The 25,564-nt window shown below is 42.7% G+C and overlaps 1 protein-coding gene and 1 pseudogene across 12 annotated transcripts in view; one reads left to right on the plus strand and one right to left on the minus strand.

Moving 5' to 3' along the window:
• The window catches only part of Add1 (adducin 1), a 71,949-nt gene that overhangs the window by 38,987 nt on the left and 7,398 nt on the right, over positions 1-25,564 (minus strand). For 3 of the 12 annotated variants that reach the window (XM_047566639.1, XM_047566638.1, XM_047566646.1), the window contains exon 1: positions 574-595. The exons of 2 other annotated variants lie outside the window; for them this stretch is intronic. Coding sequence is in view for 5 of the 10 variants with exons in the window: in XM_047566634.1 (XP_047422590.1) it covers positions 574-622 (49 nt within the window). In the remaining 5 variants the exon portion in view is untranslated. Of the gene's footprint in view, positions 1-573; positions 685-9,716; positions 9,850-25,564 lie in introns of those variants that run through there. 7 more of the 12 variants (XM_047566634.1, XM_047566645.1, XM_047566641.1 and 4 more) reach the window with 5 other exon arrangements.
• Positions 10,613-10,971, plus strand: LOC124994564 (transmembrane protein 230-like; annotated as a pseudogene).

The following is a 25,564-nucleotide window of genomic DNA, read 5'->3' on the forward strand; positions in this document are numbered from 1 at the left end:
CCCAACCTCTCAACCTGAAATGTTCTTAAATACTACATAATGTTCATCTTTAATCCCTAAGCAAAACCTTTAATAATCATGCCAAAGTTCCCTGTTTCTATAAAATACTGAAAGACTGCTTCAACAATATACATACAGTATTTACAGAGCATTTACTATGTCCAGTTCATTTTATGCTGGGCACAAAAATTAATCAACATGGTCTACACTTCAGAAAAAGTTCAGACATAATTTAGCAAGGGAGACAGACTCATTATAAAAGGCAGGAGTATTGTTTGAGAGTTTTAAACGAAAACTCTGGAGACCAAGGGATCCCTGAAATAAAAGGATTTACCAAGCTGTTACACATGCGAGCCAGAAAAGGACCAGTCTGGACAAGTTCCTGCAACTACTACCAGCACTGCTAGAAGAGTTAGAAACACGTCTGCAGACCTATAAGAGCATTTTCTTAATGAAAATTTGGAGAAGGAAAGCACCAATCACTGACGCTGAACTTACACTAGCCATGCAGGACAAGCAGGGTGACGCAAAGTGGGGACCTCTGGGGAAGGACAGACAGCCCAGGAAGAGCACCTGTAAGCAGGATACGACATGCCCGGTGGCCCCAGGTCTCAGCACACATCAGGAAGTGGGACAGTTTTCGTTGGCTTGGCCTGTAGATACCCTGATGAACTTCCCTTATTTTCTCCTCCTTCCATCCTCCACTGTTGAAGTTTGAGCACTAGAGAAGCACGCCAAGGCAAGCACATGAAGCAGGTTTTACTTAAAGGCAGTAACACAGGCTTCTCCAGGGAGGGAAAAGGGGGCCATGGCTGGTATTCTGGTATCCCAAGAAGTGAGAGTGCCCTGCCCTCTTATAGACTAAAGTTTCCTTTGTTCTCTTGCTTTCTCCCCCTTACATCTCTCCTTCCTGCCTAGGTGACTAGGCCCAGGAGTTGGCAAAAGGTGAGAAGCAGATGGGCAGGGGTTGGCTAGCTGGAGAACATGGTCAGAAAAGTGAGTGGAACCAGAACCTACCACAGTCCCCAGCATATGTGAGGTTGTAAACAAAACAACAAAAAAATTTTTAATAAAAAAGGAATAAGAAGTAAAAAACAAACAAGATAAAAGTCTGTGAAGCCACTGGTAGAGATTTCTAATGGTGAGTGACTGAGTAACAGCTCCTCAGGCAACAGAGATTAAAAGGTAGAGAGTTAAAGGTTGATGGGATTAGCACCTGTTACCAGCCTGACCACACAACCAAACCTAGTAGCAAACACTATGAATGCACAGAAGAGAACGAAACTAGATCCTCGGGCCTTGGCTGAGGCAGACCTGCAGGACACCACGTGCACAGGCAAAAGCCAGGGAAAGGGAGAAGCAGAGGGTCTCCTCACAAGAGAACACTGCTACACCAGACGCTGGCGCACACAACCACAGAACAGGAGGAGGCGCTTTCCAGTCCTGCTGGAGAAGACGCATTCAGCAGTGTCAAGAACTCCCACAACTTGTTAACTGTAATAATTTGGGGGAGGAGGGCCTGGGGATTGAACTCAGGGGCACTTGACCACTGAGCCACATCCCCAGCCCTATTTTGTATTTTATTTGGAGACAGAGTCTCACTGAGTTGCTTAGCAGCTCACTGTTGCTGAGGCTGGCTCTGAACTCATGATCCTCCTGCCTCAGCCTCCGGAGCCAGATTATAGGCATGCGACACCATGCCTGGCTATGAAGTAATTTTTTGAACAGTTTATATATATATATATTTTGTTGTTGTTGTTGTTAAGTTGTAGATGGATACAATACCTTTACTTTATTCATTTATGTGGTACTGAGGTTCGAACCCAGTGCCTCACCCATGCTAGGCAAGTGCTCTACCACTGAGCCACAACCCCAGCCCTGAAGTAATTATTTTAAGACCTTGAAAACCATCAAGTGGTCACAACAGATGCCACATGAAGCAGAATTGCCCAGCTAAGGCTTGCCTAAATTCATGGTGTACAAAACCATGACATATGATAAAGTAATCATTAAAACTACTCAGTCCTAGGAAGGCTTTCTGTGATGCAATACAGTTCCAGTTAAGGGAGAGGAAAATGATGCCCGCAGCCAGGCTGCGTGCTGGACACTGCTCTTAAATTGTATCTGATCAATTCTCAGTGCCCCTGGGTTGACACACCATTATTCTCCTCACTTCAAAGATGAAGACAGTTATTTAGCTAGAAAGTAAAAGGGCTGGGATTTGCTTCCTGATTCCCAGAGAGTCCTAAAAGAAAAGATTCTTTGTGAAGCCAACAAATTCGAGATAAGACAGGCTGTTTTCCTTTTGCTGAAAACTGCCACGTGAACAGAGTAAGAAGGTCTGTAGACCAGGCCTGTCTGTACTCCACTCCTTCACCTAAGATTAAATTAAAATGTACGCATTCTGAGCTCAATAGGCAAGATTGAGCATGGCCCCCCTTTTTTTAATATGCATTTTCAGTTGTTGATGGATCCTCATTTTATTCATTTATATATATGCAGTGCTAAAAATCAAACCCACATGCTAGGCAAGCACTCTACCATTGAGCCACAACCCCAGCCTGCTTACCCTACTTTTTAAGTACAAACCTATAACTGGTCTTCCTCAATTCTAGCTTTGGGTTTTGTTAATGTGGTATTATGGTTTTGGATATGAGGCGTCCCCCAAAAGCTCATGTGTGAGACAATGCAAGAAGGTTCAGAGGAGAAATGATTGGATTGTGAGAGTCTTAACACAACCAGTGAATTAATCACCTGATGGAATGAATTAACTAAGTGGTGACTGGAGGCAGGTAGGGTGTGGCTGGAGGAAGTGGGAATTGGGGCGTGGCTTTGGGGGGGTGCGTGCGTGTGTATTTGTATCTGGCAAGTGCAGTCTCTCTTTCTGTTTCCTGATGATGCTTCCCTCTGCCACACTCTTCCACCACAATGTTCTGCCTCACCTCGATCCCTGAGGAATGGATCCCACCTCCTAAGGACAAAGACCTCTGAAACCGTGAGTCCTCAAATAAACCTTACCTGTAGCGAAATAGCTGACTAAAACATATGGTTTTAAGGATGTTTTAAGAATACTTTTAAAAAGAACTAATTAAAATAATTTTGAAAGGACTAATTTAATGTCCAACAATCAATGATTGGTTACAAAATAAATATTAAAACCTGCTCAAAACCACATTTCCCAAGCATGGAACCTCCTACCCTCCTGGTAGCACCCTCAGGGCCTACAGTCCCCAGGTCACCGAAGTTTCAGGTAGCACTGGATTTAGAACACCCTGCTCTCCCAGGGCAAGCCAGTGCCTACTCCATCAAGCAGATGGAGTCTGAGTCTGCTGCTGCACAATAGCCTCAGACCAGCAGCGGCTTCTCCCACTGCTGAACAGTGACCTGCTTGATCCTAGAACTCACCCTTGCAAGAGAGGAGGCGGGATCTTTCATAAAGGAATGGGTTTCATCTTTCCTCTCCACTGCTGGTTCACAAGTGGCAGAAAAAGAGGAACTGGAGAGGGGTTTTACACTGTGTAAAAGCAGTTCCACTATGGACGGTCAAGGTTAAAACCGACTTTGTGAGGGAAGGACCAAGCACCAAGTTTAGAATCAATCACTAGGAGCACTATTTTTAAAGAAACCCTGCTAACTTCAAATGTTGGTGGTGGGGTTAACAGCAAAAGTAAAGCCGTGTGACTGACTAATCCGTGCTAATATTGAATTTCCAATCACTGTGCTGAAACGTTTACTATCTGAAGGGAGGTTGTTTAGTACTTAATACTAAAGTGTTCATTTCCTTAACACTAAAAGGAATAATAAAGACTAGCTCATTCCAGTGACTGGGGGCAATGGACTCAAGTTCTCTAACCCATGAGCATGCCTATCATTTCAGAAAACACCAGGCATCAGAAAACATTACTGACGGATTTCAATGCATACTCATGTGTTATAAAAAGCCACAGTATTATTTATAGAAAAAACGAGAAATGTAATTTCCAAACTAATTTTAGGAAACGATACTATGTTGTTTCAATGGTAATTCAAAAGTCAGAAAAATTTTAAAACTTAAGTGAATAAGTTCACTGAGAATGTACGTATATCTACTATTTTGACCATTAAAATGTGTTCTGCCCACACACACATCTGCACTGAAATTTAAATTTTATGTAATAATATTCCTTGATTTAAGCTACTAAATAGCCATGTCATTTTTCCTTCACAGGTGAATACAGATGTATGGTCTCAGTGTATGAACAGAAAAAAATTACTCTGCATTGATTTTCTTTGCACAGCCTTTATTAACCACTAGTATGAATCTTTTTGCCATTTTGTAAAATAAGAAAATTGGATTACAAGTTCCCAGGGTCCTTGAGCATTTCAAAACATTGTGACTTTATGACATACATATATTTGTAATATTTTCATCATTTAATGCAAGTGTGTTCCACTGTAAATTACTTTTCCTGAGAACACGGAGAAAAGTAAATCTTTCACCCTTTTTGTCCCATTGTCCCAGATGTGGAGGATCCATAAGAACTTATTTAAATATAGTATATACTATAATTATATGAAATATACTTATAAAAATATGATTGTATAATGATTATAATAAAATATTAACATAATAATATGTTAATATTACAAATTTACAAATTTCAACCTATTTTAAAGCAGCAGTGTAAATTCCATCAAAATATTCACAAAATTGAGGAGTTGGGGATATAGTTCAGTTCATAGAGTGCTTGCCTGTCAAGTACAAGGCCTTGGGTTCAATCCCCAACACAGGAAAAAAAAAAAAAAAAAAAAAAAAATATATATATATATATATATATATATATATATATAAAATCACAAAATTGAAAACCTGGGACTTAATGGGTTAAATGTGGGGGACAGGGGATCTGTTCAATGCAAAATTATGAAACTACAGAGATTTTTTAGTATAATGTCTATACACAACTGAAACCATGGGCTGGACGTATGCAGTTCAGTGGTAGAGCACCTGCCTCACATGCATGTATGAGGCCCTGGTCTGACACCAGTACCACATACACAAAAACAGATCTGGGGAAAAAAGAGAGAAAACAAGTCTGCATGGATTGTGACAGAAAAGCTTGGCCTGCCCATGTGACAATTATTCATCCACTTCGTCCCACCCACAAACGCAGCTGAGATCCAGAGCATTCGCTCCCCTCCCAGACCAGTAACACCCTCCTATTAGGTTCCTCTATTCATCCCCCACAGTGATCCCTTCTCCACCACTTGGCCAGAGTTTTAAAATATAAAATCAGATCAGGTCACTAACACGACTGCTGAAAACCTGAAGCTAATACCTGGACCTCAGTTGGATTCTGATTCAACAAATTGTGAAATGTAAATCTAAAAATGACATTTGAACAATAACTGAATATTGATGCTATAAAGGAATTGTTAAAATTTTTAAGTGTGATATTACTATGATCAGACAGAAATATTTATGGATGAAATAATACAATGCTTGAATTGTACCTACAACATGGGGGAGCAGGAGAGGAGGCACACACACTATATCCCCAACTCCTCAATTTTGTGAATATTTTGATGGAATTTACACTGCTGCTTTAAAATAGGTTGAAATTTGTAAATTTGTAATATTAACATATTATTATGTTAATATTTTATTATAATCATTATACAATCATATTTTTGTAAGTATATTTCATATAATTATAGTATATACTATATTTAAATGAGACTGGCCATGGGCTGGTTCCTGCTGAAGCCAGGTGAAGCACCAGGTCGCTGGGTCTTCTCTCTAGAAGAGCTTGCAGTCCTCCGTGATGCATCCTTGCTCAGTGCAAGGTGCCACCAGACCTGTAACAGGCCTCCACCTGCCTCCAGACAACATCCTTCTGTATGCTCCTTCAGTACTGTGTCACTGGTATCAGGATGGGAGATGATTTCAATATTAACATTCCTTTTGAATGCCCCAGAGGACACCACCCTGCCTAGGATGCTAGGGTAAATCCGGAAGTACTAAGGGTGCCCTGTTATAGTTTTTCTTAACAAACGTATTCAGGGCCAGAATGAGCCATCCTCACAAATGTGTAACCTGTCTTCAAACCAAAAGTCAGACAAATTTTCTCTAAACCATCCAGTGAACTAATTCCAGAGCCTTTGGACAGATTCTGTTATTTCTCAGCACCATCCATTTTGACAGACTTTTTTGCTAATGGGTGACTATTTCAAGTGTCCACATGATTTACTTCTGAATTCCTAAAGTCAGGGATTCAAAACCAAACCAAAGATTGAAACAAGCAAGACTGAAACACACAAGGTGGTCATTAAAGAAGTTCTCTGGGTTAAAATGCCTGTTGGAAGACTCAGAGAGTCTTACTAAATCTCTAAATGTTCTTGAAGTATTTCTCAGAAAGTATGATTATTGGGCACTAATGAACTGTTGTTTCACAGAAAATAAGTCAGTAGGTGTGTTAGTTTTGCATCACTGTGACAAAATAACAGAAAAATGAACTTACAGGAGGAAAGATTTATTTTAGCTCCCAGTACCAGAGCTTACAAGTCCAGAGAGAGTTGGCCCCATTACTGTGGGTCCTGAGGTGGGGAAGGTGCAGAGAACAGAGCTGCTCGCTTCATGGCAGTCGGGAAGGACTGGGGTATGGGATAGGGTAAGATACAGTCCCCAAGGGTGACCCCCAAGGACCTACTCCTTTCACCTCGGTCCCACCCCATCCAGTTTCTACCATCTCCCATTAGTCCCCTCAGCTATGAATCCATCAGTGGATTAATCCACTGAGATCAGAGCCCTCGTGATCCAATCACTTGCCAAGAGCCCCACCTCTGAACACCTCTGATGCATTGAGGACCAAGCCTTTAACACATGAGCTTTGTGGGACACTCCAATCCTACAAATAACAGCAAGTATCAAATATACTTGTGTGGTAACAGAAATGGTAACCAGTGCTGGTGACCTTGGCCATCTGGACCTCTGAGGGCCTCTGGAATTGTCAACAGGAGAATAGGACAAGAAGTGACTCCTGCAATATCCTCCTGTTTCTATTAATTCCTAATAGTAGACATATTAGTTCCAACATATCTTCATTAGAAATACTGTCCATGTGTGCAAGGTGCCAGAGATAAAAAGATACAAATGCCATGAGAGAAGTTACCTATCGTGTATCACAGGGAGGGAGTGTCCACTGGCAGAAGGTGGAAAGAGCACACAGGGCATGTTATGGGCTAAATGGTGTTCCCTCAAAATTCCTATGTTGAAATTCTCAATCGCTGTACTCCAGCATGTGACCTCACAGGGAAAGAGAGAACGAGGGTCCTGGCAGGTATAATCAGTTCAGATGAGGTCACACTGGAGCAGGTGGCCCTTGTCCCCACAACTGGTATCCTCGTGGAAGGGGAGCTTGAACAGACTCGCAGGCAGGGAGAACGTCCTGTGATGATAACAGTAGAGTTCAGGGTGCTAGTTCTACGAGCCAAGGAGCCCCAGGGACGTGGGAACCACCAGGAGCTGCAGGGGGGCCTGGGACAGAAGCTCCCTCACAGCCTCAGGGGAGCCGGCCCTGGACACCTTGCTGGGGGCCTGCAGCCTCCGGGAGAGTGAGACATCCATCAGTTTAGCCCCAGATTCATACTACTTTGTTATGGCATAACTCAGAAACACGCAGCAAGGGCTGTTGAGGAAATCGACACAGTAGAGATGCTTCCCAGGTGGCCTGGGGAGGTAGCAGTCACCTGGGGAAGGAATACCTCCGGAGCTCTGAAGAGGGGCAACAGTGAGAAAGCTGGTCATCAACTTACCTCAGATTTTACACTGCCCTGGTTCCCAGCAGTGCCCAATAAGATTTTAAGTTTACTGTTTTTGGGTTTTTTTGGCGGGGGGTTTTGGTACCAGAGATTAAACCCAGGGGTGTTTTACCACTGAGCTACAACCCTCAACCCTCTTTATTTTTAATGTTGAGACAGGGTCTAAGTTACTTTGGGTCTTGCTAAGTGGTTAAGGCTGGCCTCAGACTTGCGTTCCTCCTGCCTCAGCCTTCCGAAGCACTGGGATTACAGGCGTGCACCAACCACCGAGCCCTCAGTAAGTTTTAAGTGAACTAATTAAACTATTCTCTCCCTTCAAAACCCTCAGTCCCCAATCCTACACACAGGCCAACTCAAATTTTTCCTGCTCTGTGCAGCCTGCCACTAGCCTGACTCCTGGCTTCCCGCATGCCAGGACACTTTATTCCTACCTCCTTTACAGCCATTTCCAAACAGGACGAAATTCTTTGTATTTATGCTTGTTCCACCAACCAGTCTGTGGGCTATAAAGAGCAGAGACAATGGGCTGGGGCTGTAGCTCAGTGGCAGAGCACTTGCCTAGCATGCATGAGGCACTGCGTTCAATCTTTAGTACCAAATTAATAAAAAATAAATAAACAAAACAAAGACACACTGTCTATCTACAACTACAGAAAAAATTTTTTACGATAAAAGAGCAGAGACAATCCATTTCTACCTCGTTCTGTAAATGAGCCCCAGAGTACCCCACACAGTAGGAGCTCGACTGAGACTGTGCTTCAAGTAAGTTACCTGCTACCAGGGACAACTCACTCCTGAGAGAAAGGGCTCTGTGAAGAGTTACATCCAGAGTGAAACTGCATCTTCAGGACACTCTCTTGATGAAGTCAAAGGCAGAACCTCTGCTTGGAAAAGTGGCCAGAGTGAAACAGATTCGGAAGAGCCAACACTGAAGCCACACCCAGGTCTGGGGCTGGAGCAGGGCTGACAAAATCAGCACATGCCCCAACAAGTACCTCAACACATGGGAGTCCCAAAATTCACAACAAATTCAGAAACCTGCAAGCCTGGAAACAGCATTGAAAGGGGGACCCTAACACCCAGTGGCAGGAGGGAGCCCATCTGCACTTTTCCAATGAAACAGTCGACTGCAGAGCTGAACGCTCCTTGCTTACAGGGCCTGCTAGGAATGCTGTCCTGAAAAGAGAGACACCACCTCAAGACTTTATGCTGAAGCTGCTGCGTCTCAGATTCAGGATCACTGAAAATGCCCTGCTCTGGACCTCAGGGCTCAGAAAAAGCCTTTAATTACTCTGAGCGGATCATTTCTATTCCTGGGTCTCTGGATGTTCTCCTCAGATGAAAACGCAGAAGATTCTTTAAAAATAATCACAGCTTAAAATGATCACTGCTTACCATGTGTCAAGTACTGATTTAAAACTCATTTCTATACGTACTAACTCATTTTTCCAGCAGGTAAGGACACTGAGGGTCAATGCCAATAAAGCAGGCAGGAACGGGCAGCCGGGGTCCAGAGGCCCCTTCTTACAACACTGCACTCCACTATCACCAGCTTCATGTTTCAGCACAGTTCAAATGAGAAATAAATCCCAAAATAAAGAAGTAAAAATGAGTCAAAGCAATGTGTCTCTGCTGTGTGTCCCACACATATCTCCTGTTAATCAGGAAGCAACTGCCTAGCTGGGTCCTCTTGCCTCCTCTCCTCTCAGGTGATAATTGTTGGCTTCCCAGCCCTAAATCTTCCACCTTTTATTTGTTGAATACAGATGTCCTTGCTTTTAACTAGAGCATCTATCAATCCTACGGTATATTACTAAGGAGAATTCCAGCTAGTTGCTTAAGGTTGAATAGGCAGTAAGCAGAGAAGCAAGAATTTAAGAATAGTGTGGGGCTGGCCCTCTTTCTAATTACTCTACCTTCTTATGGCTGACAGCGGGACCTCAAACCCACAGGTCAGTGCCAGGCCAGGAGTCAGGGGGCAGTCCATTCACAGCACTGTGAAGCCTCAACATGCATGAAGAGCCCTCACATGCACAGATATCTCCCAACCTAATGAACAAAAAGAAACGATGCAGCTGAGAACACTGAAGAAATGGTAGAACAGGACAGAGGCAAAATCCTCATCCTGATGATCCCCAAGCTCCAGATCCCCCAAACCCAGCTAAAGAGAATGCAAGTAGAAAACCAAGGACTGGTCAGGCACAGTGGTGCACATCTAATTCCAGTAGGAGCCTGAGACAGGATTATAAATTCAAGGCCCTGTGTCAAAGTAAAAAAGGGCTGGGACATACCTCAGTAGTAGAGAGCTGCTGGGTTCAACCCACATAAGAAGTGAGGAAGGAAATGCAGAGGACCCAGAGGAGCAACTAGTGCATGAATTTTACACGGACAGTGCCAGAGTCCACTGCATCTGTTACATACACTGCAGGCACGTCCACATTCATCACTTAATTCCAATGACCCTGTGAGGTGTCTCCATTTGCTGATGAAAGAACTCAGTTTTAAGTTCCACAGGCCTCAGTAAATAAATGGTCAACTCTGAACCTGACCCCAAGACCACTCACTCCAAGTGCCACGTACTATACCACAGGAGTCAATGGTGAAGGTCCAGAAAAAGCAACTTGCCAGCCTCAGCAACTTAGCGAGGTGATAAGCAGCCCAGTGAGACCCTGTCTCTAAATAAAATATTAAACAAGGGGGTTAGCTTGGCTGTGCAATGAGGCTTGGGACACCTCGGCTGGTAGCCGTGGGCCACTTCCCCATTAGTCCCAGGCTTGGCGCAGTGCTGGGACTCTAGCTGTGTCAGCGTGTCATGATGCCATCTCTCACTAATCTGACTACTGGAATCCCCAGGAGTAAAGTAAAATACTCAAGGCTCTCCAGCACAGAGGATGGCTACGTTGACCTTCAGTTAAGAAGAGCCCTCCTAAGTGGCCCCTCAGAAGGCCACTGCAATTGCCACTGTGCTGTTTTGGTTGGTGCCTTTCTCATTATCTTAGGCTCCCTCCTGCTGTCAGGCTACATGGGTAAAGGGAGGCAGACCGGGCCATTCCCGTCCTGATCACTGGCATTCTAGTGTTCCTGCCAGGATTTTACCATCTGCGCATTGCCTACTATGCACCTAAAGGCTACCGGGGTTACTCCTATGACATTCCAGACTTTGATGACTAATGTCCTCACTTCAGTCCTGAGACAAGTCACAGTGGGACTGTACCCAGCTTTAAGATACTGTGCAGAAACTATGGCGAAGGGCTGAGCTCCATTAGCTAATTAGGAAATGCTCTGTTTTTCATCTGGTCCTGGCAAAACTCCCCAAGTGTTTCCACATGAATATGTATCATGGAAGAACAGCACTGCTAACTGTCTGGGAAAGCACGTTATTCTGTAGTGGCAAGTGTTACCAATCCCCTCCCTCTTTACAGTGAGCACTTCTTTTAAATAGTCTTCATTGTCAATTTGTTATTGTAGCAAATGTAAGAGTGTGGCATATCTAAGTACTTAGTTACTAAGTAGTTTATTTTTTTTTTTAACATTTTTTAGTTGCTTGTTGATGGACCTTTATTTATATGTGGTGCTGAGAATCGAACCCAGTGCCTCACACATGCTGAGCAAGTGCTCTCCCACTGAGCCACAACCCAGCCCCAGTAGTTTATTTTTAAAATATCAAAAGATCTTTTCCCCTACCCTTAACTTTACCTTCACGTTCTGGTGGAAGACCTCTATAAAATCACATATTAATGTGGATCCATCTATATTTTTTACTTTGTTTCTTAATGACAGGAACCAAGAAATTTTTAAGCTGTAGAGTAAGTTTTCAAGTGTAAGCACTGTCTCTGATAACCAATCCCTCGTCAGCTCTGATCTTTTTTCCCAATATATGTTGGCCTGCATATAATTTGGGTCATTCTATCCTTTGTAGATCAAGATGTTCTATATATGCCTTTAAAGACTGGAATTCTGGCTGTTCCCTAATGAAAATTAAAGATAAGTGGTTGCTACTGAGAGCATTTAACACTATTGCTAGCACCTCATACTATGGTGTCATTCTGCTGAAGTTCTCAAGACTTGGCCCAAATTCCTGGAGGACCATATCCTTTGGCTGATTCTGTTTCTTTCCTTGGAAAAAGTGACATATTCAAAAGAAATTAAAATGTCAGAATTCAAAAAAAAAAAAATGGTGGAGATGTAGTTCAGTGGTTAAGAGCCCCTGGTTCAATCCCCAGTACCAAAAATCTCCAAGTGACAGGGCTGGGGGTATAATTCAGTGGTAGAGCACATGCTTAGCATGTGCAAGACCCTGGGTTCAATCTCCAATAACCTCCCCACCAAAAGAAAAAAGAAAAAGAAAAAATTCTAGCCAGGCACAGAGGTGCACACCTATAATCCCAGCAGCTCAGGAAGCTGAGGCAGGAGGATCAAGAGTTCAAAGCCAGTCTCAGGAACAGTGAGGCCCTAAGCAGCCCAATGAGACCCTGTCTCTAAATAAAATACAAAAAAGGGCTGGAGATGTGGCTCAGTGGCTGAGTGCCCCTGGTACCCACCCCACTGCCCCCCCAAAAATTTAACTGCTATTAGAAAGGGTAAAATTAAGCCACAAAAGAAAAATAAAGTTGCCAAAAGCAAATTTAAACAAAGGGAAATTATGATTCAAATGACATATATTTTTATTATTTGTTTTTACTTAACCAAAACACTGCCACTGCAACAGACATGACAGTAGGAAGCATTTAACACTTGTTAAATTGTTACTTGCAGATCCTGTGCAGTTTCAAATGCAGCTGAAAAGAGCCACAAAATAACTGGCATCCTTCCAGTGAGTGAACATTCACTCAGTGGTCAAACTTTCACTGATCTCTGCTGGGAGGCTACCTGAAGCCCGGCACTGTCCAACCACCCAGACAACTGAGGAAGTCCCCAAACAAATGCAGCTTTCTGCCTTCAGGGTGCATACCTTCCCACAGAGGAGCCAAGAGGGCAGGGACCCTGAGTAAACCGCATGGCAGTCCTTCAGAAGGTGAGGTCTATGGGTGGGGACTGGAATCCAGGAGGTAGGGAGGAAGTCACATGTTAGGTAGGAAGAGCAAAGGAGTCCAAGGGGGGGCAGCCAAGCAAAGAGACTCAGGTGGCGAGGGCTCTAGCCAAGTGGCCTTGCACTCAGAAAGGCACTTTAGCTAGGGGGCAGCTACAGCCAAGGCCTGGGGTGAGAACTCGCTTCAGTTTGGAAGTGTGAAAGGGGAATGAAACTGATAAATACATGAATAAAACAACTCAAAGGAGGAAAGATTTATCTGACTCAGTTTCAGTCTATGGTCAGCAGCTCCATTTCTCAGGACCTGCGGTGAAGTAGAACTTCATGGCAGAAGGTTTGGTGAAGGAAAGTTGCTCGGTTCCTGGCAGCCAGGAAGGGAGGGGGAGAGGGAGATCCAGGAGCAGGTCAGGAGTCACCTTCCAGGGCAGCACCCAAGATCTTCCTCCAACTAGGTTCCACCTCCAACAATTTTTACCAACTCCCAATTCCGTTCAGCTTTGAATCCATCAATGTATTTATCAGCTGATGAGGTTAATGGCCTCACAGTCCATTTGCTTCCCCAAAATCCTCACCTCTGAATACTGCTGCACTGGCAAATGGCCCTTTGAGGAACATTTCATATCCTAACTATAACAAGCACCGCGACATTTCCTTTAATATTATGGTAAAGAAGCAAAAGCCAGTTGGGCGCAGTGGTACATGCCTGTATCCCAGAGGCTTGGGAGGCTGAGGCAAGAGGATCAGGAGTTCAAAGTCAGCCTCAGCCATTCAGCATGGCCCTGAGCAATTCAGCAAGGCCCTGAGCAATTCAGCAATACCCTATCTCTACATAAAAACATTTAAAAGGATGGGGTGTGGGTCAGTAGTTAAGCACCTCTGGGCTCAATCCTGGTACCAAAAAAAAAAAAAAAAAGGCAGCAGCAGCAAAAGCCAAGAGGCAAAGAGGTGTAGCAAAGTGCTGAGCATCCTGGTTCATTCCACACACAAAACCAGCACCAAAGGTGAGACCAGAATCCCCAGCACCACCAGAAAATGCAGAATAATTATTCGCAGCTCCTAAAACCCTAGTAGGAGCCTCTAAGACCCACAGTCTCAGTCCACTTACTAGCAGCTCCTCTCTGTTCACCTCAGGCTCCCAGCAGCATCTGGACTGCCCTGCCTCTTGGGAAAGCACTATCTTTCCTGGTTTTCCTTGCACCTTGCTAGCCACTCCAGTGAGCCTCCCTCGTGGCACCCCCTCTTCCTCCCAACCACTGTGTGTTGGAGTGTTCCAGTATTCTGAGCTGTTGCTTTTACCTGGCAACACTGCTGTGCAAATAGCAGCACCTGGGCCCTCCTGTGGCTCAAGGAGTAACTTGACATGTGGCTTTCAAGCCTGGCTGTGAAGGCACAGCCTGGAAAGCTTCAAAAACACTTTGGCTGGACCACAGCGCATCCCAACCTCTGGGAGTGGGACCTGGGCGTCCACATGTGCAAAGCTCCAGGTGATTCGGACACATGCTTCCACCTACAGGACCAACCCCTGCCCTGAGTCTGCTTTCATATGTCCAAATGCTGGCAAAACACTCACTTGGATATTTACAGTCCAATCACACCTAGCTCACTCAAACAGAACTCTGCATCTCCCCAGTCTTATCTCCCTGCTTCTACTTCTGTTACAATTCATTCTCCACAAAAATATATCCCAAGGCCATGTACCTGCTTACCTCCCACCAATGGCTTTCCACAGCCTAAGAACAAAGTCTGCAATCTTGACCACAGGCTGCAGGACCTCCCAGACTGGCCCAGCCCAGCCTTCCCCTCACTCACTAAGCCCCAGATACACCCAGCCTACCTGTCTTGGAGCACACCCAGCACCTCCCTACCTCCAAGGCTCTGGACTGCTCTTCTCTCTGCCTAAAACAGCCTGGTTCCAGTTAATTTGAGTGAGGACACAGGTCAAATACCACCTCTAAGTTTTGAAATCAACTTCTCTGACCACCCACGTAAAGCAGCCCCCACTTCCGGCTCTCAATCACCATGGGTTCTCATGTTTTCTGCCCCCCCACCACCCAGCACCTATCACCACTATCAGAGCACAGATTTCAGAGTGAGACTGCTGAGGCTCAAATTCTAGCCCAACAACTTACGGCCCCATAACCTTGGTACAGCTTAACTTTTCTTTATGAAATATGAGACTAACAACAGTACCCACCTCATACAGATGACACATGTGAAAAGCTCAGAGAAGAACCGACAGGAGGCTGCTAACATTACTGTCTCCCCATGGGAAGGCGCACCCCAGGAGGGCCAGAAACTGTCTAAACTCAGAGGCAGTCACATGAACACATACTGAGGGACAGATACACGTCTCAGGGCTAGCACTTTGGAGTGACAGTGCTGGTCTAATTCTCAGTCTGGGTTCCAGTGACATCTATGTGACAAGTTATACTCAGGATGATGCCAGAGTCAAGAGACTGTGTGGACAGAAAGAGCACGCACTAAGCAGACTCCAAGTTTCAGCTCAGCACTCAGAAAGAAACTCCACCCTGCAAGTGGACAATGTGTATCTAACTGGGTTTTGTGTCTGACTGGGTTTTATGTTTCTAGAATGACATCAATTCCCAAAGCACAGATACAAAAGGATAGCAGCTGTATCTGCCTCCAGCTCACTACATTTGGAGACTCCAGCACATATGACCCTCAGAGGCAGGGAAACAGGTGAGAAAAGGGGACTCCAGACCTCACAGACATTACAACTAAGTGTTAGGGTACCACAGTGAGTCCACAAAGACCACAGGGAGACCTAGCTAAGTCAGGAAGCATAGACTGACCAAACACTTGGGTATAAAAAATCCTATGCAGATCTGATAGGGGCAGGAACACTCTGCAATCTAATTCCAATTAAATACATTAGGAGGGACTAACAGTACTTACCTAAGATGAGACTGTTTCCCTCCAAAAAAACATGAACATGCATAGGGGAAATAGTTTAATAATTATAAAATTGTATGGAAATGTATTTTGTCATAAAGATGATCTTATAAATAACAGATAAGACGTGGCCAATAATTTAAGCTACAATATAAGTTTTTAAAATAGCATATACAAGCCTCAGCAACTCTGCAGTCCTAAGCAACTCATTGAGACTATTTCTAAATAAAAACTAAAAAAAGGCTGGGGATGTGGTTCAGTGGTTAAGTGCCCCTAGGTTCAATCCCTGATACCAAAAAAATTTTAAAATAGCATGTTCAAAACTCTACTGCAGCCAAGGAACAGGAAGAGGGGCAGAAGTCAACATATGCCAAACAACATGTCTGTCAACCTCTCCTCTTGCAGTCCTGCCACTTGTGGGCTGAAATAAGAATGTGCCGAGATCAGTGTCCCATAGGATGGCCAGTAGCGCGTGGCTAACACTTTCCTTGGCATTCCTCTAGTTAGCAGGTGAGGATGAATTTTTTATTTACATCTGAAATTTCCCATACAACCAATTCATTTCCTTTCTCTAATTATATGTTGAGATCTGGATGTATTTATTCCTATAAATTTGAAAAAGTAATGTAGCTATTGGTCTTTTATCCCCAGACTATCATCATAATTTTATTTTTCAATAAGCAAATACTTGAACATTTTGTATACTGACATCATTAATCCGCCACAGGCATACGTCTAACAAAATGATCCAAGGAAGCTTCTGATTTTTTGGTTTTTTGTTTGTTTTTTGATACTGGGGATTGAACTCGGGGGCACTTAACCATTAAGCCACATCCACAGACCTTTTTTTAATATTTTATTTAGAGACAGGATCTCATTAAGTTGCTTACGACCTCACTAAGTTGCTAAGGCTGGCTTTGAACTTGCGATCCTCCTGCCTCAGCCTCCTGAGATGCTGGGATTACAAGTATGTGCCACTGCACCCATCCCAAGAAAGTTTTAAGGCATATCTCTGATTAGCATTTTATTTGCTTTCTCTCCACAGCATCTATATAATTGTACATTACTCTCTAATCCACCTGGAATTCATTTTGATAAATGGTATGTTTCCCAGATACCTCAATGTCAATAAACCCTCTTCCCCACAAAGGTGGAGAAGCATGTTTCTGCTCCCCTCCAGGGCTTCTGACACACACTTCAACTCAGTACCATCAGTGCCCCACTACGGCTTCATAATCTACAACTCTTACAACTTAGATACTTTGTCATCTTCTGTGCCTCAGTTTCCTCATTTGTAACAAAATGCATTTAGTCAAATGTTCCAGACTGCAGAGGCAGTGAGAAATGACAAGTATGAGGTACAGCAGAATGCACGGCACATAGCACTCTATAAATAAGGAGCATGTTAATTATTCTAATATCTGATGAGAAAGCAAAAGTAACATGCCAAAAACTTCATTTCAAAAATTTCAAGGGCTGGGGAGATAGCTCAGTTGGTAGAGTGCTTGCCTCACAAGCACAAGGCCCTGGGTTCAATCCCCAGCACCGAAAAAAAAAAAAAAAAAAAAAAAAAAATTCAAGAATATGAAGTATAACCAACTAAAAGTAAGTGCATTTTTTTAAAATATATTTTTAGATGTAGGTGGACACAATGACTTATTTTATTTTTATGTGGTGCTGAGGATCAAACCCAGGGCCTCACGCATGCTAGGCTCTACCACTAAGTCACAACCCCAGTCCCTAAATGCATTTTTAATTAAAAATAACATTCAATGATAAACTTGTTTGACCTTTTAGTACCTGAAGCACAGCTCCACGTTCTATCTGAACCGACATATCTGATGAGAATCCTCACTTTAACTCAGTCATTACACCAATGTTCTCAATACAGACTTGGGTGTGGTTTTTAAAACAACCCTGGGTGGGGCAGCTAAAGATAAGCCAACCATCTGTTTCACTGAACAAGCTGAAGTAAATTTTAATGCACAAAGGCCTGTTCATATTTCTAAAATCTGTCTGATATCACTGATGCAGAAAAGAATCTGGCTTGGCTCTTCATAACATTCCATTCTCCTCCCGGTGCTCACTGACTAAGAAATGTATCTGGTTCATACCTGGAGTCCAGACTCTGGGACCAGAACACCTGAGTTCTGACCGCAGTTCACAGACTAGCTGTGCTGGCTCAGGCATACTCTTATTCTCTGTATGCCTCCATTTCTTCATCTATAAAATCAGATGAAGAAATCAGATGAAGAAAATCATTATCTATTTACTTGGTTTAAGATGAGGGGGCTGGGGTTGTGGCTTAGTGGGAGAGCACTTACCTAGCATGTGTGAGGCACTGGGTTCGATTCCTAGCATCACATATAAATAAACAAATAACATCATTTCACAGATAATAAAATTGAGTTTCAGAATATAATAGCTTTACCAAAGTTTCATGTACAGGCCAACCTAGAGCCAGCTCCTTCCCATACCAGGAGACCACCAAAACCACACTCACTCACCCACGGACCTCAGACTGCACTTTAGAATCAGCCTCACAACTGAACACACCCTTCACACATTTTAACACACACACAACCACCATTTTCACTACTAATAAATAACATTTAGAGTTATCTCAAGTAAGACACCATTACTCAAATAAGATTTTCCATAAAAACAAAGATTATGTGAATAGGGCATATAAATCTATTCTGTACAGCTTTCATGAAGGTTCTACTTCACCCTGGTGCACACCAAGGGATCAAAATTGAAATTATCCACCAAGAAAAACTAAAATGGGGCTGGGTTTGTGGTTCAGTGGTAGAGCGCTTGCCTGGCATATGTGAGGTACTGGGTTCAACTCAGCACCACATATTAATAAAAAAATAAAGGTCCATTGACAACTAAAAGAATTTTTAAAAGAAAAACTAAAATGTCTTCTATTTACTGTTTACTACTTTCTTAAAAGAGAATCACTACCCTGGTTTTTATAAAATCAGAAAAGATAAAAATTGCAGTGATATGAACCATCTCAGGGACCTCACAACTCTCAGAGAGATCCATCCTCGTGCTACAGAGAATGCCTCAGCAAGATCCCTTCAAGTACAGAACCTCTCTCTTGTTCTGTGGGTCCCTGATCCCAGTACTATCCCTGGTATAAGGAAGGCTTTTTAAAAAGTTCAGTGAATTTCTTCTAAATGCTACTATTTCTACTTAGGAACTAGAGACAAAATTCATACCCTCATCACTAGACTAAATCCTGAAAAACAAATGTTTCTCTGAAGAAATTTCCTGCTTTATCAAAGAAACAGCCAGACACCCAATGCAACAAACAGCCCAGATAAGAGACGATGCCAGGTGATTCTGCTGAGAAAGGACACTGAACTTCAACCCCCAGCAAAGATGCTCAGAATAAACCCACACAGAATAACTATGTGGTGGATCACTGAGTTCCCTAAAAACAGGGGAAGAACATCACATCCCTTCCCATGAAGTACAGTCCTAAAGGGAGACTCAAGCGCCACTCTCGCCCTCCTCCCTGCCTGAAGTCCCATGTAACAATTCAGCTGTGTATCATCTGGGCATAAGCACAAGCAGAAAGCATGGCTTACCCAGAGTTCCTGCTGAGCTGCAAATGTGTGGCCATAACAGACCTAGATACCAGTGCACACAGCTCAATTCACTGTGAGAGTGAAGCCAGTGAACAGAACCCTCACCACCTCTTTTGCATCTTTCCTCTGAATGTTTACTTCTCCCTCCTACACAGACAGGAGAGAAGGGAAGGGAGGGAAGTATACAGCCTGTGGCCCCCCACACCTCCATCTGGACATGACCACTGCTGGTACAGATTTACAGAGAGAGATGGAGAACTTCACCAACATATTTTTTTGATTTTTTTTAGTTGTTGATGGACCTTATTTTATTCATTTGTTTATATGTGGTGCTGAGAATCAAAACCAGTGCCTCACACATGCTAGGCAAGCTCTCTACCACTGAGCCACGACCCCAGCCCTCACCAACATTTTAAACGGCAAAACTAGAGCCTGAGCCCTGACATGATGACTCTAACATCATCACTATGCCAATGACAAGTGACTGACTTCAGTGAGAATGAAAGACCTACTCCAGTATTTACCTTTTTTACAGCTGCACTGAGATATATTCACACCAAAACCTTCACCCACGGAAACTCTGTAGCTTAGTGGCTTTGGCATTCTCACAGGGCTGTGCAACATCATCACAACCTAAATTGCATGACATTTCCAGCACCTAAAAAGAAGCCTCACCCCCATTAGCAGTCACCCCTCATTCCTACTTCCTTCCTTGGCCCAGGCCCTGATGACCATTCATCTATCTACCTTCTGACCCCATGGATTTGCATAACCTGGACATTCTGCATAAATAAAACCATATAACACATGGCCTTTCATGTCTGCTTCCTTCACCCAGCACATTTCCAAAGAATATCCGAGCTGCAGCAGGTGTCAGTGCTTCAACACTCTTGGAAGATGAAAATGATTCCACTGCATGAACAGTCTACATTTTGCTTATCCATTCATCAGCTGATGGACACCTGGACTGTGTTCACTTTGGGGCTATTAAAAAAATTGCTGTTATGACCAAGCACACACAAGATTTTGTATGGACAAGTTTTCACTCAGCATTTGCATTTTCCAAGTGTTTTCACAAATGCTTTCCTCTGTGTCTTAGAGTACTTCATTTTATGAGGGAGAAAACAGGCTTAAAAGTGAGCGAGTACCCCTACTGCTGATGACCCCAGGTGAGCAGCAACATACCCCCTCTCTGGCTGAGAAGACTGCACCTCTGGGACTTTGTCTCTTCTCCAAATTCAAGGAACAGTGTGCAGATGAGGAAAATGCTTTTTGGGTAAAGAGCTCCCTAATTCATTCTCAACAAGTCTATCTCTAGGGAAATTTTAAAGTAAGCCTTTTAGAATAAGAAAAGGGGAGAAGGAAATATCTACAACAGCTATCCTAAAGGACTCTACCAAACAGTGAGCTTCCCCCACAGAAACAGCCAAAGCTGCTTTCCAGGGTGAAAGGTAGCTAATTCCCTCTGCACCCTGTGCTGAGCAGCTATTCCTAACATGAGCTGGGATGTACCTGTGCGTTGTCCCTAACATCAGCCCCAGCTACCAGAGTCCCTGGCCCCTGTGGTCCTGGTACAGTGTTCATTTGTTCTGACACCAATGACAGTATTCTAGAGGTACACATGGCGAGGGGCAATTACACAAGATCCTTTCCCAACCTCCTGAAGCAATGTCCAGGCTTCCCAGAAACCACTGATAATGATATTAGTAACACAGCAGTCAATCACTATTGCTTCTCAGGTTGCCTTTGTGCACTGAATTCATTTAATCCTCACCATAACTATTTAAGGTAGTATTATCTATCACCTTAGTGTATGTGTAAACACTTTCTTACATGGAGAAAACAGTTGGTAGGAGTACAGACTTGAATGACTTTCTAGGGTCATTTGAAGCAGGTATGGAAAAACTAAAGTACAAATAAATATCCTCTGACATGGCCATTTCACCTCTGAGCACGTATCTATAGGTATACTTATAGGTATACTTCATAAGTGCCCAAAGACAGAGATGCAAAGATACCAACCAGAGCAGAATTTAGAACAGCACAGCCTGAAAACAAACATGATCAAAATGGCAGTGGCTAACACATTAGACTGCATCTCTAAAATGAACAGCTCAAGACTGTTGAAGACACAGACTTATTTAATTGCACTAATACTAAGCATTCTCCAAGATATGGTAAGTGACAAGAAAGGGGACAAGATGACATCATTATGTATTACAATTTATTTTTTAAAGGAGATAAATGCACACACCACCACTCTGTGTACTTCTGGACAACTTACTTAATCTAACAACTTTGTCATCTGCAAAAAACAAGTACACTTCCCACACACTGCTCAATAAAAATTATATGTAGCTATTATTGTGCTTTAATGATATAATTATGATACTACTACTAACAACCTCAATGTTTATTGTTAGATGGACTCAAACAAAATGAAATCAATTCAACACATATGCTAGCCAATCACCGTTAAGCAGATCTAGGAAATGGAGGGGAACAACAGTCACGCTACTTCTTCAGCTGGCTCCTAACCTAGGAAGGCTTTCTCTTCCAGACTCCTCGCCAACCTGGCCTGCTCCTTCAATGCCACCAAGGTCAACAGGCTATGTACTGTCAAAGATTTCCATTGAAAAGAACACAGCCCCTTCCCAAATGGGAGCTCACCTCCCTCACTCCCCAGTGGACCGTCACCTCCTCAGAGAGGCCTGTCCCAACCACCCCACCTCAAATGACCTTTGCTGTCATCACTCCCTCTCCTGCCTCCACTGCCAGCAGCAGCAATCACTACCAGAAATCAGTGTTTATCACCTCTCTTTCTGTAGATGTTTGTGTCAGATTGGCTCAAACAAAAAAATAAAATAGGTTTAAGCCAGGTGTGGTGGCATGAGCCTGTAATCCCAGTTATTCCAGAGGCAGAAGGATCGCAAACCATAGGCCAACCAGTCATGCACTAAGTGGGGTAGAGACACTGGGGTAAGGAACCATCCCAGGGAAGGAAAACATAGCATTCCTGTGTGGCTCATCTCCTGCTGTCTATAGTGACTACAACAGCACACAGTAAAGAACAGGCTTTCAGTGAACATAAACAAACATGGGACTGACATGAAAGTTAAAATCTACACTGGGAAAGAGGCTTGCAAAAATAACATGTTTTACATTGCTGTTGTCATTTTATCCCAGAACAGGTTCCTAAGACACTGTTTAGTTAAAAAGTTAGGACAGGGCTAGGGGTGTGGCCCAGGGACACAGCACACACTTGGCATGCAGAAGGCCATGTGTACAATCCCAGCATGAACACTACATTCTGAAGTTGTGCCCGCCTATAGTTGCAGTTGCTTGGGAGGCAGAGGCAGGAAGACCACTTTAGCCTGGGAGTTCAGGGCCCACTTGGGCAACACAAGGAGATCCCATCTCAGTCTCTTTTTAAAAGCTAGGATAACTGTTCTACATACTCTAATCCTATGTAACTTTTTCCTATGTAGCATAAACTCATATAAAGCCTTGCCAAAATATGCTCAACACTGTGAAGCTAACAAGTGTCAAAAACAATTGTTTTGGTTCAACCCCCAGCACCATACACACACACACACACACACACACACACACACACACACAAATGGTTTTGTTTAAAAAGGAAAAATAAAGCTGAAAAGGCAAACTAAATTTAACTTGCTTTCCTTCATTCCTTCCAACCCAAGTTTCCTGAATGCAGGTCAGAACAAGTATTAACTATTAAACAGTTCTGTTAAAGTTTAATATTCTGCTATGCTCAGTTTCTAACTATTTTAAGGAACCATGTGACAGCTGATAGGCTCTGACTCAACTAAGGAGGTATTAGCATATTTAATCTGTTAAGTAACTGAAACTTATATAAGGTTCAGTGTTTAAAACCTTTAGAAAATAAGGTATTCCAAAAAAGGACATCCCTTATACCTGCCCAATTAACCATACACAGCATAAAGAAATAACTAAATGAGACACAGTGGGCTTTTTGCCTTAGTAAGTTTCAATTCTCAAGGAATACAATAAAAGAAAAAGATGTTGCCATTCACCATCCACTGCTGCTGTACCAGAGAGGAGAATTTTAAAGAGAAGAGATGGTACAAAAGGCCCAAGCCAAAACATATACTACAGCGACTGAATGGTTTCTGAAAGGAAAGTAGAAACATAAAGTTTAATAAAAGAAAAAAGTTTAGATTGAAAAAAATCACTGGTTTCTTTTTATTATTATTAACTTGCTGTTTGTCACAAGGTCTAATAAGACATTTTATCCACAAACCCTGCAGGGAACAAGCTTACAACAGAAGTGCAAACTGCTCTGCCACCCACTCACTCAGATTCAAGACCACACCACCTACCTGCAGAAGAACTTCCAAGGAGTGCAAACCACATCCTAAAAAATTAAGTGTGTAATACCACAAGCAAATATGCCGGACAAGGAATCAGATCAATGTCTTCTTCCTTTGGAAGTGTGATTTAAAATTTAAATATGTTGAATTATGTTTAACCATATATAAATTAGGTCAATTTAAAAACTATATTTTACTATGCTTTTTTTTCAATATTCTCATTCTGAGAATTATAAAATAACTGAAGATGGCCTAATGTAATATTATTCTACCCCCGCAAAATTATATATATATGTATATTGCATTCCCAGCGCTCTGCAGGTTTCCACAATACTGGGAGTTCTACAGTCAGACCCTGAGCCCTGCCCAGTGAAAGCAAGAGCTGAGATGTCAAAAGCCGGTGCTGCTGGCACCCACTCATGACCAGCTTGAGCCCAGGTTTACTTTGTATTAGATTCCCCTCCACCTCTCTTCCAACCAGGCAGGAACTAACTCTGCTTTCCCTAAATGCAAATTATTTCGCACTATTTTCACAAAGCAAAGAGCAGAACAAAAAATCAATTAAATTTATACTTGCGGTTAGAACATATGCAGAAATATTAAAGATGTCTGCTTGGGAATAATACAAACTAACGGTCACTTCCTAATTGTTTCATTTTGCCCTCCTCTACTTTGATTTTTTTTTTCTTTTAACACACCAATAGCCAATTCACTTGCACTACAGCTAATACCCATAAAAGACACAAGTAGGAAACACCCACTTCCCATTTTATAATTCAAAAAACAAGATTAAGTAATTTGGCTAAAAAAGAAGTTATCCAGCTAGTTGTAACCAGGTATTTCTAACTCCAAGAAGCTCTAAGAAACCACTAGCAAAAAGTGTTAAAAGGAAAAACATAAAATATAAAAATTCATTCTAGGACAGCATTTTACTCAAGGAAAAGTCGAGATTTCTTGCTGAAATTATTAAAATGGACAGTGTACAGTGTGCTTACAGGGAGTCTAGGAGCACGATGGGAGCAGGACATCGTCTATAGTCCTGAGCAGACCAAAGTGTGATGGTTTCAAAGAACCAACACAGACAAACAAGTTCTGTCCAGGAGTCCAGTTATCAAATCTGACCTAATAAGATTTAAGACTACTTGGGCAGGAATTAACAAACACAACTCCTCCCAACCAAGGCCAAATTCAGCTGACTGCCAGTATTTTTAAGGTTCACAAACTAAGGATAGTTCTTAAATTTTTTAAAGTTTGAAAAAAAATATAAATAACACATGAAGCCAGGCACAGTGGTGTACCCCATAATCTCAGCTACACAAGAGGTTGAGACAAAAGGATCAAAAGTTCCTAAGCAACCTAGTAACACCTAGTCTCAAAATAAAAATTTTAAAAATTGGGGTGGAGGGTGCTGGAGATGAAGCTCAGTGGTAGAACTCTTACCTAACACACCCAAGACCAAGACCCTCAGTTCTATCCCCAATACCAGGAAAATAATAACAGGAAATGAAACAAAAGATACAACACAGGAAAATCAACTCAAATTTCAGTATCTCTCAGTAAGGTTTTAATGGAACAGTCATGATTACATATCAGTCATGATTACAGCATATCATCTATGGCTGTTTTTGTTCAAAATACAGATAAGCAGTTACAACAGAACACCTCGTCCTCAAAGCCCAAAATATTTACTGCCTGGCCCTTCACTGAAAATCTGCCAACTCCTGCTTTAGGGGAATTGATGCTGTGTCTCCTGTAATAATCATCCATGAATATTCTTCCTCACATCCAAGTTTTTAAAAAATAATTAAGAATCATTAATTGAACAAATTTTCCTAAAGACCTACTCTGTTTTTCTGGTACTGTGCTAG

The sequence above is a fragment of the Sciurus carolinensis genome, chromosome 10, assembly GCF_902686445.1.
Source record: "Sciurus carolinensis chromosome 10, mSciCar1.2, whole genome shotgun sequence".
In the NCBI taxonomy this organism is placed as follows: Eukaryota; Metazoa; Chordata; class Mammalia; order Rodentia; family Sciuridae; genus Sciurus; species Sciurus carolinensis.